The sequence below is a fragment of the Rhinoderma darwinii genome, chromosome 5 (genome assembly GCF_050947455.1).
Source record: "Rhinoderma darwinii isolate aRhiDar2 chromosome 5, aRhiDar2.hap1, whole genome shotgun sequence".
NCBI classification, from domain to species: Eukaryota; Metazoa; Chordata; class Amphibia; order Anura; family Rhinodermatidae; genus Rhinoderma; species Rhinoderma darwinii.
Window position 1 is genome coordinate 182427470 of NC_134691.1, and position 22903 is coordinate 182450372.

The 22903-nt window shown below is 40.8% G+C and overlaps 1 protein-coding gene across 1 annotated transcript in view; it reads right to left on the reverse strand.

The window, feature by feature from the left end:
- Window positions 1–22903, reverse strand: part of SLC6A3 (solute carrier family 6 member 3) — a 98502-nt gene that overhangs the window by 60233 nt on the left and 15366 nt on the right. Inside the window, exons 3-5 of the mRNA XM_075826769.1 lie at window positions 19891–20022; window positions 17995–18232; window positions 3116–3254 (exon numbers count right to left, since the gene is read on the reverse strand). Coding sequence (XP_075682884.1) covers window positions 3116–3254; window positions 17995–18232; window positions 19891–20022 — 509 coding nt within the window. The remainder of the gene's footprint in view (window positions 1–3115; window positions 3255–17994; window positions 18233–19890; window positions 20023–22903) is intronic.

The window sequence follows — 22903 nt, forward strand, 5'->3', positions numbered from 1 at the left end:
GGTGATCAGCAGTCCACATACAATTGGTAATATAGTGTACTAAGGGTCAGTTCTATGCTCCTTGGATGGAGCTCTTATGCCTCATCTGCATGCACTGTTAACTAGAATTTCTAAATTTTATATTTGCTTGCACTATTGATTTACGGAAAGTTGTTTATATTTAGAGGCACATTTTAAAGTTAAAAAATTATTTAATTTAGAAATCCTATTTCACTCATTTGCCTATTTGTAGAAGGAACATTAAAAAAGTAAACTACAACTTTGTATAAATAAAAAATCTGACACATTGTTCATACCACTACAAGAATGTATTCATATTTAATGACATATACGTCACCCCACCAGAGAATGACTGGCCACCACAGTCAAGTCATCGTACACTGCTGTAAGCAAATAGAAACTAGGTAGAGGGCAAGAAACACCAGTGGCGGGGTAAAAAATATGTTTTTAGTAAGGTAAGTATAACTGAAAGTTTTTTATTATTATATTTGCCATAAATAAGAGATTTTTAATTTCATGGAAAAGCCATGTGTTTCCAATTCAAATTTTTCATAAGAGGGTCTTTAAGACTACCTAACAAACCATAGCCTTAAAGAGGCTCTGTCACCAGATTTTGCAACCCCTATCTGCTATTGCAGCAGATAGGCGCTGCAATGTAGATTACAGTAACGTTTTTATTTTTAAAAAACGAGCATTTTTGGCCAAGTTATGACCATTTTTGTAGTTATGCAAATGAGGCTTGCAAAAGTCCAAGTGGGTGTGTTTAAAAGTAAAAGTCCAAGTGGGTGTGTATTATGTGCGTACATCGGGGCGTTTTTAATACTTTCACTAGCTGGGCATTCTGATGAGAAGTATCATCCTCTTCTCTTCAGAACGCCCAGCTTCTGACAGTGCAGATCTGTGACGTCACTCACAGGTCCTGCATCGTGACGGCCACATCGGCACCAGAGGCTACAGTTGATTCTGCAGCAGCATCAGCGTTTGCAGGTAAGTCGATCTTACCTGCAAACGCTGATGCTGCTGCAGAATCAACTGTAGCCTCTGGTGCCGATGTGGCCGTCACGATGCAGGACCTGTGAGTGACGTCACAGATCTGCACTGTCAGAAGCTGGGCGTTCTGAAGAGAAGAGGATGATACTTCTCATCAGAATGCCCAGCTAGTGAAAGTATTAAAAACGCCCCGATGTACGCACATAATACACACCCACTTGGACTTTTACTTTTAAACACACCCACTTGGACTTTTGCAAGCCTCATTTGCATAACTACAAAAATGGTCATAACTTGGCCAAAAATGCTCGTTTTTTAAAAATAAAAACGTTACTGTAATCTACATTGCAGCGCCTATCTGCTGCAATAGCAGATAGGGGTTGCAAAATCTGGTGACAGAGCCTCTTTAAGCTTGCTACTAGGCAACACACAGGCACGTACCTGCCATTGCCTATCAACATGTGCTGAACACAGAGGAAGATTATGCTGCTTATCCCTATGCAGACATGTGTCACCTGCCAGTCTACATATTGATGACATGCCATCTGCAATTTGCACCCAGGATTTCCCCAAGGAAAATAGTCAGTAGTCCCTAGCTTTGGAGAGAGGTATTAATACTTAACTTTTCAGGTGACTTTTCAAAATAAACTGTCATATGAGTTTATATGAGGAATAACGCTATTTCTGGCCATTATATGACTTTTATCCTGCATTTTTTACCAGTTTTTCCTCTGCAGGCCCTATCTCTGGCTCCTCAGGTTTCTCTGAGCTATATATATATATATATATATATATATATCCAAGAACTAAAGGTCCTAATGTGGGACAGAAACGTTGCACTGGCCATGTTGGCTCAATAAACCACAGTTTTTTTCATCTGGATTACTAGAGTGCTGCAGGATTTATTTCTTGGATATTTGTATGGTCTTTTGGATCGGGACTACTTGCTGGCACCCGTTCACTGGGTGAGATAGTAACACTAACCAGGAAGTTGCAGCACATCTGTAGCTTTCTCGCTCTGATCCTGCCCCCGCCTCCCCTCTCCATAGACTTGTATCTCTTTCTCACTCTGCTCCCTCCTCTTGCTCCCCTCTCCACAGGCTTCTATTGGCAAGAAGTGAAGAGACACCCCCCCCCCCCACGTTCTGCAGTTCATCTGCAACTAGGGACGGATTTTGCTTGACAACAGGGGTGGACAGCAGAATACGTGAAGGGAGACACCTAGTAGCAGTAACTTGTATGGATAAGACGTCCTAATTTTAACAGAATGCACATTCCAAAGCCATATATATAAATATATATATATATATATATATATATATATATATATATATATATATTAACACTAACAAAAATAAACCATTTGCTATGGGAAAAAAGGTATACTTTTAGATTAGCATAAGTTTTTGAAAAGTTAGTGTCCATTAATGTTCAGGCTTCTATAAGGTGCCATTCACTCGGTTACAGTATGAAACTGAAGGGCATTAAGAGGGATGAGGGTTGTTGGAACATGCCGGAGATGCTGCTAGGGTTTTTGTTTAAGTATTTAGTGGACTAAAATCAATTAAATTCCTCTGCCAGCTGGCTTTGCAGAAAACAGAAACAGAATATACTACAACAGTCTTCTCCTATAGGCTGGGTTCACACGACCTATTTTCAGGTGTAAACGAGGCGTATTATGTCTCGATTTACGCCTGAAAATAGGGCTACAATACGTCGGCAAACATCTGCCCATTTATTTGAATGGGTACTGTGCAGACGACCTGTAATTTACGCGTCGTCGTTTGACAGCTGTCAAACGACGACGCGTAAATTGACTGCCTCGGCAAAGAAGTGCAGGGCACTTCTTTGCAACGTAATTTGAGACGTTCTTCATTGAACTCAATGAAGAGCAGCTCAAGATTTACGAGCGTCACAGACGCCTCGTATATTACGAGGAGGAGCGTTTACAGCTGAAACGAGGCAGCTGTTTTCTTCTGAAAACAGTCTGTCATTTCAGCCGCAAATGCCTGCTATCGTGTGAACATACCCTTATAGAAAGAGTACATGCTGCCATTTGCTGTTGAAGAATTTTCAGGTTAATACATATTCAGTTAAAAGCAGATATAATGCACAAAAATCTCACCTTGCCAGAAGTTTTTACTCCTTTCCATAAGCTGAAATAAAGGAATACAATCACAACAATAAGGCATGATGTAAGTTTCCAGCGAGGCAGGCCTAAGTCATGGATTCCTGCGCTTTCATGAAGATGCAAAACACCCCGTCTAAAAGTAACAACAACAATAATGATAATAATTATATAATCAATAACAATAATAATAATAATATAAAATATCTTGTACAGCAGTTAGAACCCAGTTGGAGACATCAAAAATATTGCAAAGGAAAACTGGAATTGCACATAAAAACCGAGATTGTTGCTTTCACTTTCCTAAGGGCCTCATAAGTAGAATCCGATTGGTTGCCACTAGCAACTCCACTTGCTTTGCACTATTTTATTTTATTTTATTAAAAAATCTTGAAGTGTGTTTATTCCTGCTTTTACTATAAAAAAAAAAAACTTGCCAGATTTTTGGGAGTTTCACTAGACTAGCAGTGCAGATTTTGGCCTTTTGGAATATAGATTGCCAAGAGACACTTTTACCAAAATGTGCTGTATAGTAGGTTAGGTGTGGGAAAAATCTCAGCATCTATCAATGCTGGGAAAATAAATCTTGCTATTTTTTGCAGCTTATCTCTTGTGATTGCTTATCTCCAGATCTCTTCAACATGATTTTCTTGACCAAGATTTATGAAGAATATATGGCAATATATATTGTGGACAGGGGTTGTAACCATTTTAAAATACCCTATCAGGGAACTCTGGATTAGAGAAGGGTATCCTGTCCAGGACACTCATTCATTAGCCAAAGTGAAGAGGAGCTACAACTATGCAGAGAATAGCACTCAAGTTAGAAAATAAGTTTACTTAATGAAATCTTTGTCTCAAAACAGGTATCCAGGTAGGTTTTTAGCAGGCCCCGATTGTCAATGGTGACACATTATGGCATTAAAGGGAAACTCTCATGTTGAAAATGCAGACCAATCTGTGGGCAGCATGTTATAGAGCAGGAGGATCTGTTTAGATTGATACATATTTTTGTAGCAAAAGATTTAGTATAACTTGTAATATACTCCTGCTCATTCTGGAATTTATGTACATAGAGGTCACTGCTGCCCGTTGAAGTTTATGGCAAAGGGAGGAGGAGCAGCTGCAGAGAAAGACAGAGGCACAGACACACAGAGACGCTGCTGCTTATAATAGGTGTTTTACTGTATCACCCAGTGCTGGATAGTCAGTAACAATGTTCATAACTGCCATATAATGTCCTCCTTGCTGCTACTGAATTACTGCACACAGAGAGGAGGAGATCCTGCTTCCCTTTCTCTATATCTCACATACACAGCAACAGCATCTGTGTGTGTGTGTGTGTGTGTGTCTCTCTCTCTTTATTTTCAGCTGCTCCCTCCGCCCTTCTCCATAAGCGTCTATGGGCAGCATCTGCAGCCTGATCTCTTAGTTAAGCTGAAAATCCTCCTCTCTGCCTCCTTTGTGCAGATTTTATCAGTGAATTCAGATTGAGTGATTAGTGCAGGAGACAGGGAAGGGTGTGAGGAGGAGAGGATTCTAAGTGTATTACAAAGTTTGTTATATTTACTTGCACTATTGATTTATGGAAAGTTGTTTATATTTGGAGGCACATTTTGAAGTTAAAAAATTATTTAATTTAGAAATTCTATTTCACTCATTTGCCTATTTGTAGAAGCAAAAGTAAAAAGTAAAATACAACAGTGTATAAATAAAAAATCTGACACATTGTTCATAACACTACAAGAATGTTAGTTTTAGTGTTATCCACTTAAGGTATAATATTATAATGATTTATGTTATTTTTCTTTTACTCAAAAAACCTTCCTATACCTATGATGTCCCCCAAACTATATACTTGTGAAGTATTGTTAGCAGTGTACATTTAACATAATACATGTGTAACTACAGGTATGCTTTAATTTGGTCTCTTTAATTAAAGGTGTCCTAGACATACAGTAAGGAAACAGCAGTTACTCTCTACTGGCAGCTTCATATTGTGTTTCTCCACCTGTTCACTATGCAAGTGCTGCATGTGTGTGTGTGTATATATAGGACATTACATATGGGCACATCATTTCCTAGCCTCACAGCATATTTCTGAAATGGATTCTCAATACATTTTTCATGTGTATAATAAAGATTACTAAATTGCCATGACATGATAACGTAAAAAAATATGAAACAACACAGTAAATATGAATTAGAATTGTAATGTTTTAATAAATATTTTTCACATTTTGAGTAAAAAAAAAAAAACAGTCAATGGAATATGCCACTTGGTATTGCTACATAAGATAAATGGAGTGGTCTGGTTTACAAAACTTATTTTCAAATTCCCAATTAGGAAATTCTGAGCTAATGGAGGAAAGTGGGTGGGTCTGGGGGGTAACCCAGCTATGGACCCTCTTAATTTAGCAAGAGTTGAGAGCCCTAGTGTTGGTTCTTCTCTGTCTACTATCTAGCTCTCACTCATCTCTCCACCATCTGCCTTTGGGTAAATTATAACAGAACTAGCATTAGTAATTCACATTGCTGTAAGTAATAGGAGGGGAAAGAGAAGAATAGTATGTGGTTTTATAAACAAATTATTGAAATAATAAACTTTATTAAATTAATATTAGTATTTGTATGGGAAAAATTACTGGAGACAAGCAGGATAGATATGCTCTTCCCTGTACGATAACCTGAGGGAACCCTACGTTCCAAGATTTTATAAAGATCTAAATCCTTTTTCAAAACATGCCGGTGTTTATTAATGATGTTCAACATTACATTCCAGTCATCATGATAGTCTGTGATGAATCTTGGTTGGCTAGGAAAACATGTATCTCTCTTCTTTGGGGCTAAAAGATTCTCTCGGTTAGTTCTTATGGCTATGTTATATGCCTCTTTAATACTCATGTTCAAATAGTTTGTCATCTGCAGCCTGGACTTAAGTTCTGCGACTCTCTATTTAAAAATGGAGGAAGTCAAACAGTTTAGTCTTAGACGTAAATATTCCCCTTTGGGAAACCCCTTTATTGTATTGAAAGAATGTACACTCTCTGCATTGAAATAGGCTGTTGGTGGATGTCTCTTTTCTAAAGAGATCAGTATTTATCTCTCCTTTTGCATCTCTATATATTCTAATGTCCAAAAAATAGTATAGAATGATAGTTAAAATCCAATGTCAGTTTAAGATTGAATTCTTTATTATTCAACAAGTGGATGAAATCCTGTAGGCTGGGGACTGTACCACTCCAGACAACCAGAATATCATCTGTGTAACGCCGCCATAGGCTTACATGGTCAGTGAAATTCTTCATCCGGTGATTGAAAACCATAACTTCCTCCCACCAGGCAAAATAAAGGTTAGCAAAAGTTGGGGCCACTGCCGCCCCCATGGCCGTACCTTGCACCTGTAGGGATAATCGACCATCAAACAAAAAGTAATTACGTGTCAAAATAAATCTAAGAGCACAGAGAACAAAAAATGTTCTAACTGGGTTATAATCTCTGTCTCTGGAGAGGAAGAAATCCGCCGCCGCACACCCTCTGGTGTGATCAATGCTCGTATAAAGACTCTCTACATCACAGATCACCAATATCTCATGCTGGCTCAAGTTGATGCCATCTACTTCTTTTCAAATTGCATAGTGTCTCTAGTGTAGGAAGGAAGCTGGTATACAATGTTTCTAAGTTCTTGATCCAGATAAATGTTAAAATTTTCTGTAAGGATTCCTACACCAGAGACGATAGGCCTTCCCGGTGCATTGTCAATGTTCTTATGGACTTTGGGAAGCAAATGGAAAGTAGCGACTCTAGGGTCCTTCACATACAAAAAATTATTTTAATGAGAGCGATTGCTCCTAGACTAAACTGTCATGTCCGTGGCTGCGGGCCATCAGGTTCACTCTCCCCCTGACGGCCGCAGCCATGGGTCTGCTAGCGCTGGCCCCAGTCTCCTCCTCAGGAGACGCCAGCGTGCACTTCCACTCACCTCGGCCGGGTCCCGTAACTGTAAAGGATCTGCCAGACACAGCTTCTGTGTCGACGCCTGTGGTTAATCAGTCTGCACCTGCTCCTAAGTCTGATAGAGTGACTCGATCTGCTACCACTCAGGCTGGTAGGCTCAGGAGTGGGAGAACCTATCACAGCCTGGCCAGACGGTTCTAGCTCCCGTCCTCGGTCTATTTATACCTTCATTTCCTGCTTGTCTCTGCCTGTGATTCCTTCCTGTTTCCTGGCTCTGCTGCTCCTGCTATTATTATTGACCTTGCTTCATTTTGACCCTGGCTTGACTGACTATGCTCCTGCTCTGTGTTTGGTACCTCATACACTCCTGGTTTGACTCGGCTCGTTCACTACGCCTGTTGCTCACGGTGTTGCCGTGGGCAACTGCCCCATTTCCCTTAGCTTCTGTGTACCCTTGTCTGTTTGTCTGTCGTGCACATATTGAGCGTAGGGACCGTCGCCCAGTTGTATGCCGTCGCCTAGGACGGGCCATGCAAGTAGGCAGGGACTGAGTGGCGGGTAGATTAGGGCTCACCTGTCTGTCTCCATAACCCGTCATTACATTAACATTTTAATCAGCCCATGAATGCCCTGGACTATATGAAGGCCCAAGCCCCTTGCTTCAATGCCTGAACGTTGTTTGTTGTTTCCTAGTTTGTCTATGCAAATGGTCTCCCAGCGTTTTCCAGTTCCCAGTGTTTCCTGTATCCTGTATCCCGTGCTATCCTGGTCAAGTGCCGTGCTATGCTGTAGTCATGCTGTGCTGTATTCTACGCCTGTCCTGCTACTCCACGCCTGACGTCTACCCGCTGCCTAGTCCCAGCCAAGCCTGCCTTGCTACTGTCCGAGCTGCCACAGGTACCCTATACGAACGATAGACCTTGACCTGCGCCCTGTTGGCCAGCTGCCATACCGCCAAGGCAGTACTGTCCAGTGGGTGCACAAACCCTACGTGACACAAACCATTCATTGTTTTATACTCTTGTACAAAATGCATCATAGGATAACCCCATAAAGGTTTGTAACAATTTTTATCCAATAGTTGTCTTTTGGCCTCATGCACATATTTGTCTAACTAATGACATGGACTTAAGATATTCACCACGTCCCAGAGCATCTCTCATTTCAGGGCCATAGTGATATTATCCCTGGCTATTACACTTGCCGTCTCCTTGCACTATTGATGACACTAGGGACATAGAAATCGTTATCATTTGCATTCATGGTGTCGGGCATTCTGTAATATTATTTATCACTGTTTGTCAGTACTGTTGGACAGTAATTGTTTATTAGGGCTAATTCTTGTCAGAACCCACTGCCATACTAGGGCTCCAGTGCAGTACTAGCGCACTTAGATTTATGTGGACCTACATTGGACATTTTATAAAATTATTTTGTTTATATGTTAATTTAATAATGTTTATTATTTTTCTAATTTGTTTATAGAACCACATACTATTCCTCTCTTTCCTCTCCTATTATTTACTGTATAACTACTGGTGGTGTACACCCTGTGTGGTTCCCTCTGTTTACTCCACAAGTTAGAATTGAGAGGGTACCTGCAAACTTTCCCTATGTGATTCACATTGCTAAAATAATATCTTCGTTGTAAATTACTTCTTATATATTCCAAAAATATTCCTTTTTCAATAAGTTAATTAATTATTATTAGCACTCCCTTAAATTCCAGGAAAATAGTTGCTTATTCGATTGATGTTTACAAGGAGTTGTTTCAACAAGAAACCCCTTTATAAAAGTAAGCTGCACGGCAATCAACTGTTCATCATGGGTTTAGCTTCTGAAAAACCTCATCGTAAGATGATATCGCCTTAGGCAGATGCATCTAGCCACACATTTCCTGTGCAGTAGCTGCTACCAGGAAAGTGTGGAATTTCCCCATCCCCTTCATTGTTGGCCGCAGAATCCAGGTGGGGACTAGTGGAGAGTGTTTCACGGCTCTCTACAGTCTGTTGTTTCAGAAACCGCCCAGCAGCGCCTGCTCGGCTATTTCTGTAACTCCCATTGAACAGAATGAAGAGAGCCGCACGCATGCATGACCCTCTCTCCACTAGTCCCCACCTAAATTCTGCAGCGGCCGCCGCACCAGGTGAAACCCTGTCCTCGATGTGAATGTGAGTACCAGAGCTGGAACCCACATCTATCAGACATTTGTGGCATATCCTGTGGATATGCCATAAATGTCTAAGATGGGAATCCTCCTTTAAGGACAAAGTGATCTTTTCTGGAATTTCATCGTCCCTTTTAAAGAGCCATATCTCTTTTTATTTTTCCGTCTACATGTATGAGGGATTTTTATTTTTATGGGATGAGGTGTATTTTTTGGGATCATTTTTGGGTACGTATAATTTATATTTTAACTTTTATAAACTTTTATGGGAGGGAAATGGAAGAAAAAACAGCAGTTCTGCCATTGTTTTTTGCATTTTAAATGCACGCTGTTCACCATGTAGTTTAAAGGGGTTTCCCCAAGAGAGACATTTATGACATATTCACAGGATATGTCATAAATGTCAGATAAATGCGGGTCCTGCCTCCGGAACCCGCACCTATCTTTAGAACGGGGTCGCCTAAACCCTGTTCTAGCTTTTTGTGCTCACGCTGTGTGACGCTGTTTCCGTAACTCTCACAGTAGTGAATATCAGTTATGGAAGCAAAGTAGCATGCAAGCTATGCTGCTTCTGTAACTACTATTCAGTTCTATGGTAGTTACGGAAACAGCGTAGCTCAGTGAGTTACGCTGTTTCTGTAACTCCCGACTTTGTAATCAGTAAGTGGCCGGGAGTCAGCTTGAGTACAAAAAGCTAGGACAGGGTTTAGGGGACCACGTAATAGAGATAGGTGCGGGACCAAGAGGTGGGACCTGCATCTATCTGACATTAATGACATATCCTGTGGATATCTCATAAATGTCACTCATGGGAAAACCCCTTTAGATACCTTTATTTTATGGTCCTTGTATAGTTTTTTTTATGTTTTACTACTTTTTGACAATAAAAACTTAAAAACGATTAAGAAAATACTCTGTTTTTGTGTCGCTGTATTCTAAGAGCCATACATTTTTTATTGTTCCACTGATATAGCCATACATGAGCTTGTTTTTGCGGAATAAGATACAGTTTCACTGGTACCATTTTGGGATACTTGGGACTTATTGATTAGCTTTTATTATTGTAGGGAGGGGGCAGAGGGGGAAAAAAAAGCAATCCTGCTGTGGCTTTATATATTGTGAGGGTTTAGCATCAGGAGAGGTTGGTACAGCGGTTTCTTTGTAGCCAGAGACAGGGACACCGTGCATTAAAAGTCATAACAGGGCTTTGCCTGTGTTTTTATTCTTGTCAAAGAAACAGCCTGTTGTACAACAAGGCAAAATACTAAATAAATCCTGCTCGTCTGAGCACTAACTAAACAAGATATTATCTAACTATACCAAGTGCCTTCCTACCAGGCACTGGACACAAAGTAACACAGGTCTTTACTCACATAGCATACAGGCTACTCCAGCCTTAATAGTCTCCAGTCTGAGTCAGGGGTGAGACTCCCACACACTGTGTCTGCACCTTTTTATACACAGGCTACAGGTGCAGCTAATTGAGCAGCAGCCTTGTCCTACAAACAGAGATGGACTAGGGATTGGGGAGCCCGCCCTGCTCTTCTCCAATCCAACTCCAGGCCCTTTTTTCCGACTTTTCCTTAAGCCGAGATTGGAAAACTAGAGCTTTCTATTGCAAGAACTACTAATTCCCTGGAGCCTAGAATACATATAACAGGATAATAGGGGAAATATACCTTCCCTCAATGACTTTACCTGTCACTGTCTCACATACCCTCTTCCTCTGTTCGAGCCCGTGGGATCGGACACATTTAGCTACAAGGCAGTGTGTCCTAGACAAAGCGTCAGCATTGCCCTGCAGTTTTCCTGCTCTGTGTTCCACAGTATATTTGAAGTTCTGCAAAGTAAGAAACCACCGTGTAACTCTTGCATTTCTCTCTTTAGCTTGACACATCCACGTAAGAGGAGAGTGGTCTGTAACCAACCTAAACCGACGACCCAATAAATAATATCTCAGGGACTCAAGTGCCCACTTAATTGCCAAGCACTCACGTTCAACTATGCTATAGTTTTTCTCAGCCGGGGTAAGTTTTCTGCTCAAATAGGTCACAGGATGTTCCTCACCACCCACCTCTTGTGACAGAACTGCTCCGAGCCCCACATTAGAAGCATCAGTTTGGACAACAAACTCCTTTTTGAAGTCAGGAGTGACTAAGACTGGTTGGTTACATAGGGCCAGTTTCAACTCTTGAAAGGCGCTTTCAGCCTTAGTGTCCCACTTTACCATGACAGACTTACTTCCCTTGGTAAGATCTGTCAGGGGCGCTGCTGTGCTGGCAAAGTTTGGAATGAACCTGCGGTAATAACCTACAATTCCTAGAACAGCTCTGACCTGCTTTTTGGTTGAGGGCTGGGGCCAGTTTTGGATAGCCTCAACTTTGTTGACCTGTGGATTTATCACCCGTCTCCCAATTATGTACCCCAGATACCGTGCTTCCTCCAAGCCTAAGGAACATTTCTTTGGGTTTGCTGTTAACCCCGCGGCTCTGAGGGAGTTTAGTACTGCTTGTACTTTTGGTAAGTGGCTTTCCCAGTCATCACTAAAGATTATAATGTCATCCAGATATGCCGAAGCATACCGACGATGGGGTTTGAGGACTATGTCCATTAACCTTTGAAAGGTCGCTGGAGCCCCATGTAGCCCAAATGGTAAACAAATATATTGAAACAGACCATCCGGGGTGATGAACGCAGTTTTCTCTTTGGCGCCCTCCGTGAGGGGTACTTGCCAATAGCCTTTGGTTAAATCAAGTGTTGAAAAATACCTTGAATGGCCCAGTCTCTCTATTAACTCGTCAACTCTTGGCATTGGGTATGCGTCAAACTTTGACATCTCATTTAACTTGCGGAAGTCGTTACAGAAACGCAATGACCCATCTGGTTTCGGAATCAATACAATGGGACTTGACCATTCACTTTTTGACTCTTCAATAATCCCAAGGTCTAGCATTTTCTTGACCTCCTCAGATATGGCTTGTCTACGAGCTTCAGGGACTCTGTAGGGTTTGAAGTGGACCCGAACCTGAGGCTCGGTCACAATGTCATGTTTTATTATACTGGTCTGTCCTGGCAGTTCTGAAAACACGTCTGTGTTTCTCTGCACAAACTCTTTTGTCTCCTGTTTCTGTGGCTTTGCGAGGGATTCTGACACATACACATCTGGGTTAAGACTATATGGGGTACTTACTGCCACGAGGGTCTCTCTTTCTTTCCATGGCTTAATTAAGTTTACATGGTATAACTGCACTGTCTTCCTTTTACCTGGTTGGTAAACTTTATAATTTACATCCCCCACCTTTTCAATTATCTCATACGGCCCTTGCCATCTAGCAAGAAATTTGCTTTCTACGGTTGGCACTAAGACCAACACTCGATCACCAGAGTTAAAATTTCTAACTTTAGCCATTCGGTTATACACCCTGCACTGAGCATCCTGAGCTTGCTCCAAGTGTTCCTTAACTATCGGCATGACTGCAGCGAATCGGTCTTGCATCAAAGTGACATGCTCAATTACACTCCTATAAGGTGTGGACTCTTGCTCCCAGGTTTCCTTGGCTATGTCCAGGAGACCACGGGGTTGTCTGCCGTATACAAGTTCGAAAGGAGAAAACCCTGTGGATGATTGAGGAACTTTACGTACAGCGAACATCAAATAGGGCAGAAGACAGTCCCAATCCTTCCCATCCTTACTAACCACCCTCCTCAACATGCCTTTTAATGTCTTATTGAATCTTTCGACAAGACCATCAGTTTGAGGGTGATATATAGAGGTACGCAGGTGTTTAATTTTCAGCAGTTTACATAATTCCTTGGTGATTTTGGACATAAAGGGAGTTCCCTGATCGGTAAGGATTTCCTTGACCGACCCAACGCTGAACCTTCGGTGGTAAGGAGCGGATGTATTTGTCAAGCACCACTCTCTCCACGATCTGCGCAGGGGTTGATTCCTCTGGCTGTAGCCATTTCCTTGCAAGATGGACAAGATCATACATTTGTGATCGCGCAGGTAGGTTTTCCACGAAAGTCCAGTTGTGCACCCGTCGAGCACGCACATTCATATTAACACCCAGACGGGCAAGGATCTCACCCTTCAGCTTGGAGTAATCCTTGGCATCCTGCTCATTGAGATCAAAGTACGCCTTTTGCGGCTCTCCGGTTAGGAAAGGTGCCACCACTGCTGCCCACTGATCTGAAGGTAACTTCTCTCGTTCTGCCACTCGCTCAAACACCATGAGATAGGCCTCAACGTCGTCGGTGGATGTCATCTTCTGCATTCTGCAGAGATGTCTGTACCGCTGCACGAGTGGTTTGGCGCAAACCATGAGGCCCCGCTGACCTCTCCACTGAGGCCTGAATTTGGTCTTGCAAATAGCGATTAATTTGCTGCTGTTCTTTTAAGGCCAGTCTGTGGGCTTCACCCAGCAGAATATTGGTTTCAGCCTGTGCACGCATGGCTTCCTCATGCACCATTCGCTGAGTCACGCTGGCTTCTTGCAGAGCTGTGCTTATCTTCCCCTGGTTGATATTAGCCTGAATCAGCTGTTTAAGTATTTCATCCATTTTAACAGTCCCTTTTAGCCCTGTTGCCGCCTTCACCCAAGACATACACTTCCAAGCACTCTCGGGGAGAAAAAATTGTGTTGTTGCCCCTAGCAACGATTTTCCACATGGAGCAGCAAAAGTCCTTTTAAATAGGTGTATGTCTCTTTAAGACCGCGCCCACATCGGCCACCATATGTGAGGGTTTAGCACCAGGAGAGGTTGGTACAGCGGTTTCTTTGTAGCCAGAGACAGGGACACCGTGCATTAAAAGTCATAACAGGGCTTTGCCTGTGTTTTTATTCTTGTCAAAGAAACAGCCTCTTGTACAACAAGGCAAAATACAAAATAAATCCTGCTCGTCTGAGCACTAACTAAACAAGATATTATCTAACTATACCAAGTGCCTTCCTACCAGGCACTGGACACAAAGTAACACAGGTCTTTACTCACATAGCATACAGGCTACTCCAGCCTTAGTAGTCTCCAGTCTGAGTCAGGGATGAGACTCCCACACACTGTGTCTGCACCTTTTTATACACAGGCTACAGGTGCAGCTAATTGAGCAGCAGCCTTGTCCTACAAACAGAGATGGACTAGGGATTGGGGAACCCGCCCTGCTCTTCTCCAATCCAACACCAGGCCCTTTTTTCCGGCTTTTCCTTAAGCCGAGATTGGAAAACTAGAGTTTTCTATTGCAAGAACTACTCATTCCCTGGAGCCTAGGATACATATGACAGGATAATAGGGGAAATATACCTTCCCTCAATGACTTTACCTGTCACTGTCTCACAATATATATATATATATATATATATATATATATATATATATATAGATAGATAGATAGATAGATAGATAGATAGATAGATAGATAGATAGATAGATAGATAGATAGATAGATAGATAGATAGATAGATAGATAGATAGATAGGAAAAACACAGCACTCAAAGCAAACTGAACATCAGGCCATGTGCACGTTACCAGTAGAAGGATGAATCAACTCCCATGCACACGACCGTATTTTTGTCCACCCGTAAATACTGGCGTAAATACGGGTCCTTGGTCACACGTATTCGACCCATATTGCACAAATATTTACGGGCCCGTGCCGGTGTCACCCGTATTCCACCCGTATTTACGGGCACATTTTAGCTGCAAAATTACACTGCAGTAATCAGCAGCCCTTCTCTCTATCAGTGCAGGATAGAGAGAAGGGACAGCCCTTTCCGTAATAAAAGTAAAAGAAATTCATACTTACCCGGCCGTTGCCTTGGTGACGCGTCCCTCTCTTGACATCCAGTCCGACCTCCATGGATGACGCGCAGTCCATGTGACCGCTGCAGCCAGTGATTGGCCTGTGATTGGCTGCAGCCATCACATGGCCTGTAACGTCATCCCAGGAGGCCGGACTGGAGGAAGAAGCAGGGAGTTCTGGGCAAGTATGAACGTCTTTTTTTTTTTACAGCTTTATCTATATTGTGATCGGTAGCCACTGTCCCTGGTGCTGAAAGATTTACTGCCGATCGTTTAACTCTTTCAGCACCCTGGACAGTGACTATACACTGACGTTGCCTAGCCACGCTCCCGTAATTACGGGTGCACGCACGTAGTCACGGGACTTCTATGGGCCTGCCCGTGCCGTAATTACGGCCTGAAATAGGACATGTTCTATATTTTTCAACGGCACGGGCACCTTCCCATAAGCATACGGGGAGGTACCCGTGGCCAATAGATGTCTATGGGTCCGTAATTACGGGCCGTAATTACGGCCCATGATAACGGCCATTTTTACGTTCGTGTGCATGGGGCCTAAGATTGAGATAACAGGAACAGAGGACGGGTAACAGCACTAGGACTTCAGTGTTGGGGAGATGTTGGTTTATTCACCACCAGGTGGAAAGAATGAGCAACATTTCGGTTCACATCTGAACCTTTCTCAAGCTTATATACATATATATTAACATTAACAAAAAGAAACCATTTGTTATGGAAAAAAAATATTTTATTTCTCTATGTTAGCACTTTTTTGTTTCAGAAACTTTATTTCACTTTATTCAATATATTGTTTTTTTAGACCCACTAGGGTACTTCGCAAAGCGATTATTTGATCACTGATATAATGCTTTGGTATTTTTAATATATCAAAGCATTATTGCCTGTCAGTGTATGGTATACAGTTATGGCAAGCCTGGGGGCCTTTGTTAGGCCCCCGGCTGCCATCACTATCCATCGGCGGTCTGCAATCTGGTTTGTGGGCCACTGCGTTAAGGAGCTAAGGTAGACAATTAAAATGTACTCTCTGTTTGCAACTTATTAAATAAAGGGTAGATAAAAATGAATAGATACACACATAATACAGCATGCAAAGAGATAAAAACAAAAATAGTTCATTTTTAATTTCTGGTTTGAGAGCGCTAAGTCTTATAGATCTTATAAAAATAACGATTATGGAAGATTTTATGTGGATGTTCCTAGCAGCCGATAAGAAGACATTTTCCCCTTGGTCCTATCTTCCTTTAAATGTGTTTTAGAGCTTAACATTGCTGTTCCACATTTGTTTGCACACTTGCAGTTGCATACCTTTTGTAGATACGGTCACAAAGCTAACAAATTTAGTAGCTATCAAAGCCAAACAGCTTTTAACTAAAATAAGGAAAACATTAATACCTCAAAAGAACTTCACCACCTCTCTAAATCAGGCATCATGGTAAACAAGTAGCAGCCACACATCAAAACCTCATGACAGCTGCAACATCTGCTGCGGTAGAGGATTTGCACAACAAAAGCACATCTTACTGAGCATAAAAGACCAGCTGTCTAAAGTAGCCATCATAGTTTGGATCAATGCATTCAATTCCTAAAAAGTTTCACCAATAATTCAATATGATACTATTATTTGTACTGTGCCTGTATGTAAACTTACCTATCAACCATAGCCAACATTACAGCAGGAGATCTTATTGAATTCGTTTAAATAGTGACCCAAAGTAGATGACCAGCCACCAGGGGCAAACTGAGAGTGGCCTGGACCCCTGGGCAATAATGGTCATGGACATCGTACCAACCACCACAGATTATACTTGAGGTTAACACTATTTCTTTTGAGCAATATTTATCTAATATAACTTTTTTTTTCTTGCAGACCCTGCTCTAAAAGTGTACCTGTAATATTACAAATGTCTCCTACCAAGATTTAAATGTTATGGCAGAAGACACAGCCAGAACATTGGTTTGGTCCTGTTGCCTAGGTTGCATTTCCCTCCATCAGATTTAAACTCAGTCGCTCTCTGGTCAAGGGCACTCGGGCACTGCCCACAAGGTTTGTCCACTACTGGCAGACCCACTAAAACAAAAGTCAAGATTATCTTGAACATTCCACTCTTTTGAAGCAACAGTTCAATAGTAGCCATAGATTGGTAAGATTTTGACAGAAATTTTCATGTATCCTTGGGTAATGAAAGTAAAAGACTAAAATGTGCCCAATATTTCTAAGATAAGAGATATACAAGGACATTATTATATTTATTTAAATCTATGTTATGCATTTAGCATTTGTAAACACATTTTAGACCACGTTCCACCTGGCATTTACTTACATCTAATCCGATTGTATCTAAAAGGCTCAAAGATTCTAGTAAAAGTTATTTTTAAACACACAGCATTGGTGGGAATTTTCTTCCTTTAGGATCTTACCAATAATAATAGAAGAGTAATAGCAACACTAGTGTTTGAAAGATACCTGGTCCAATGTTCCATAGGAAAGATCTTATAAAAAAAGATCTTTTCACCAAACCCTTGGAGTTGTTGGACAAGTTAGAGCAATATTTCCTAAACCAGTTCTCACAAACCCCAACAGTTCATGCATTGAGGATTTCCTTAAAATAACACATTTGAATATATTTTGTTTCTGTATGAACACTGCAGTACAACAGTTAATGCAAAAACTTTGGTCAAAATAATATAATATTACCCTCAGTTGAAAATACGTATTGATTTTATGATCAAAGATAAGCAGTAATTCAGACATACTAATGAAAAACTGCTATGAATGTTTTATACAGTGGTACAAGCAAACATCTGGTTTAACTTTATGTGGAATACCATTTAAAGGAGAGTTTTACTACTGGGGTAACACCCAGGCACCATTACATATGAGGTTGGGGTTTATGGAACATCTCTGATATTGGAAAGGGTAGAAGTACTTACTCAAAGTATTCTGCTGCAGGTGTGACTTTATAACTATCATTGATGTAGGAAAATCCAGAATCATTGAAATTGTTATATCTTGTCTCCGAACAGTTAGGACTATTCCAAGAATTGTTGCAATGGATCCAAGGCAGTTCTGATGTAAATGAGGAGAACAAATAATATATGGCCCATGCGATGATAACATTGTAGAAAAATCCCACGTATAATGATATGAGAATGACTGTAAAGCCAACTCCTGACAAGAAAAAAACATATATGGTTTAGTTATTACATACTTACATACATACACAATTATGAGAAAAAATAATGTCCTATGGATTTATCTGACATCATAATGCATATTAAAACAAAAGCACTGTATAATATAATACTGAGAGACATCTTTGTTTTCAAGTTAGTATCCATCTTTCCATGCCTTGCCATATTACCATTGGTTTACGCCTATAAGAATATGACATCTAGTTGTAAAGTTTGATAAACATAAAAGCAGGGCCGGCTCCAGGTTTATGTGGGCCCTTGGGCGACACAGACTTAGTAGGCCCCTTTGCAGGGTAACTCACGGCGGCTGTAAAATGGCAGAAAACGTCACTTTGTGCACCCATATAGATGTTAGGCCATTTATGCCCCTATATAGAAGTTAGGTCCCCAGTTTGTACCCCCATAAATTTAGTGCCACATAGCCCCCCCTCCTAGGTAGTGCACAAAGCCCCCTTCTCCCAGGTAGTGCCACACAGCCCCCCCTCCCAGGTAGTGCTACATAGCCCCCCTCCCTGGTAGTGCCACCCAGCCTCTCTCCCAGGTAGTGCCACAAAGCCCCCCCTCCCATGTAGTGCCACACAGCCCCTTCCTCCTAGGTAGCGCCAATCCTCCTGGCATCACTGTCCATATATGGACAGTGATGTCTGGGGCTTCCCCAGAGCCGGAGTCCCGGGCAGAGAGCTATTAGCTACTAGCACTCTGCCTTGGAGTCTGTAGCATAGTAAATGGCAGTGCTGGGAGATACCGCCGGCAGTGCATAAAAGTGTATAAGCTACAGTACATATTACGAATCTGAACATGTCTTTTGGGTATCTTTGAAAAATCCTTAAAGAATTTGGCGCTATTGGTTCCGTCATGAACAACGGAACCATGTCAGAATGGTGACAAACGGAAACCATTAGCAATGTTTTCGTCATCATTGAGATCAATGGTGAGGGAAACGGAAGCTAAGGTTTCAGTTTGCCTTTCCATTGAGGGGTTAATCCGATGGAAACATCCGACGGAACCCCTCAACGGAAGGGCATGTGAACACAGCCTTAATTAGACAACGTTTCTTAGGACTCTCCTCTTCATGGAATTATAGCATTGCTGCATTCCCCAAGAAGTCTTACTATAATGAAATAATTATCAATAAAACTTCCTAGATCCTTTCTAGGGAACTTTTACATGGGCGGAGATTTATATACTGTAGCTAAATGTGTTCCAAATATTACTTTGAAGATTGTACACTGGTCAAACTTTGGGCTTGATGAGTCAGAATGGGATATTCTTGCTGGAGCCCTGAAATACATATCAGGTTCTCAACTTTCTTTTGTAGTATCTAGGTGGAGATTTATCAAAACTAGTGCAAAGGAAAAATTGGGGAGTTGCTGATAGAAACTAATAAGATTTCAACTCTCATTTTCAGATGCCTTTTTGAAAATTAAAGAAGCAATCTGATTGGTTGTAATAGGAAAAAGTTTTCCTTTGCACCAGATTTGATAAATCTTCCCCCTTATTTTCCAAATTTATGTGTTTCTTAGGCATTTCTTTTTTTGTTTTTTCTTTAGAATTAGCATAAAGTTTGTATTAATGCGAAATAATTATTTTGGCCTTTATGGTATCTGAAAAGTAAAGCTTTAAGATTTTTTTTACCTTTGAATATTGGACATATCTTCCAAACTCCAGCAGCTCCTTCTCGATGGAATTGTCCTATAGCCAATTCCATGTAGAAAAGAGGCATTCCAGCAATTATCATGAAAAATAAATATGGCACTAGAAAGGCACCTGTGAAGAAAAAAAGTGCAATTCAAAGTAAAATAAATAAATTCAGCTTTAGTTGTGGACAAGAAATGGCATAGATTTCCAGTGTTCGGGTACTAATCAGTCTCAACCGGCAGGGATAATACGCTGAGTTCGTACGAAAGGAATCACACCACACAAAGTCTGGTACAAAGCTCCTCACTCCGCATCAGGAGAGGCGTCACTGCTTTATTACACACATTTGTTCTATATCTCCTTTCTCCTGGGGGTGGGTACATGTTATCACACTTTTATAAAAGCACGTATCACTGTAAGCCTCTTGTTACTTGTGTCATCCTTGGATAGGTTCACCCTTATCTGGTCCTTTAGATATGTCTTCATAGTTCATAGTTCGTTCATACCAGGAAGTGACTTGTTATTTTATTAGTGCGTAGTCCCTGTTCAGGGGCCATCTTGCCATGTATACTTATCTAATCCTACTATTGCTTCATCACAATTATGTACACAACTCTATAGTCTATATTTTATTAAAGAAAGAAAATTATTATAAACATTAACTTCTGTCCACTCCATCCTTCACACCAGAACAGCTATGAAGTAAGGCAATTCTGGGTCTTATAGAAAGGGCTAACCACAAGCAAGAAGTGAATTTTCAGTTTACAACTTATTGTAGTTTTGAAAAATGTCATACAATGATGGCAGGTTTACAAGTTTTATACCAGAGAACATTAAAGTGTAACTAAACTTTCAGAAAACTTCTGACATGTCATTCTGACATGTCAGAAGTTTTGATCGGTTGGAGTCCGAGCGCTGAGACCCCCACCGATCGCTAGAATGAAGCGTCAGAAGCGCTTGGGTGAGCACTGAGCCGTTTAGTTTCTGATCGTCTTTTCTCGGAAATTCGAGCAGTTGGTGTACGGGCCCATAGACTTTCTATTGCGTCCTTACACCGTTACATCGGCTTTCCGAGAAAAGCCAACAAGAAACCAAGCGGCTCAGCGCTCACCCTAGCGCTTCTGCCGGTTCGTTCTAGCGATCGGTGGAGGTCTCAGTGCTCGGACCCACATCGATCAAAACTTCTGACATGTCACTATGACATATCAGAAATTTTTTGATAGTTTAGTTACCCTTTAAGGCAAAAGTTTTGGCTTGTAATGTAACTGAAAGATGCACTTATTATTCCAATTTTCTATGTTCGTAAATTGCTATTGTATTGTTTGTCATTGATCATAATTTTGTAAACATTGAGTAGCAACTGAAGTTCAGTGCAAGGTTGGAAATATTGCTGTCAGATGATCATGAAAGTAGTACCAGTGAGAGCACGTTACCTCATGGATGCCAGGAGGCACTATGTTCCTTAAATGAAACCACACAACTTCAACAAATAACAGTTACATAAGAGATAATATCATCCACTGATATACGTATAGGTAAATTTGACTTTCATTTAGATAAATGAGAGATGTAAATGTATTGTGATGCTGAGAGGGCAACCGAAGCAATTTGGTCAACATATGGCACTGTTATTTGGGCATTATAGGGCATGTTGCTTAGAATAAAACACTTGGTGGCATGGTTATTTGTATGTACTGGCCAGGAACTAAACCTAGGTCAACTGCTCGGAGGCAGTTATGCTCACCACTATTCCACTATTGCTTAGAGTTTAGATAAAGTAGTGATCATGGATATAGATATTTTTCTTTCCTTCCAGTCAGCAATCTAATTGAGAAACACTACAGTCAGCCTCTCAGCAGCCTGATATGGCTACTTACAGGGACCAACAGATTACAGTCACAATAAATACTTTTACACGAGCCAATAAATCAGTTAAAGAATCATTGCACTATGTAAACTAGCAAATACTCGTCCGACAGCTGATCGGATCGTTTATGAGGCAATAAAAATGGTCGCCAGCACATCTCACTGTGTAAACAGGGGATGTGCTTCCGACAAGATGCTAATGTATGGGGAAAAAAAACGATTGTAGTAAAGATTGTTCGTCCCCATAGTCTCCTAATCTTTGCTCCGTTTGAATGCAGCAAGCGATCATTGGTCTGTGTAAAAGGACCTTTAATGTTATATTTACAAGCATTTTATTTTCATTGATATGTCCACTGCATAACTAACCAGGATTTACAGTTTATACATTACCTCCTCTGTACTTCAAGTGCCTATAGTATTTTACCATTATAACTCAACAGTGTCTATTGAAACTTGAGAATACAAGTTCACTGATGCAGCAGTTAAATGCATAAACAGGTAAAGGGAAGCAACACTATTGTGGTAACATGAACAAAATCCCCTCTACTGTTAGATTAGACATTAGATTATGTCCGCATTATCATAGATGTATGAACACTGTAAATTATAAGTATACATAAGACTGGGTACAACAACATGTCATCAGAACGATATACTGTACTATAGTAGAAATAATATTTTAATCTTAACAGTATGAATTTATATTTTGTAATAATTAATTTATTCAATAATACATTCAGTTCAGTTGAGAGCCTTCTATAAGGCAAAGTGTGTGACTTTGGAATTTTCTTACTTTGTTTAACTATTACAATACGGCAATAAAATCTGTAGTTTGTAGTTGCAATTATCAGATATAAAAGTACTCGAAAGATAGTTTTCTTTACCCTGGAAAAAAGCTCTTTTGCATACTCTCCTCAGGGAGCTTTACCTTAAAGTAGATTTCTGCCCTAGCACACCATTTTGTGTTTTTTAATCTAATTAGGTTAAAAATTCTGTTTATTAATTACTTTTACCCCTTTATAGTGGTCAGAGATTTGTTTTTCTGATACAGAACTCCAAATCCTCTGTATAGATAAAGATTTGCAGCTTTTATGAGCTAACTCCATACTGTTATACATTGAACTCAGTGATACGACAGTATGCA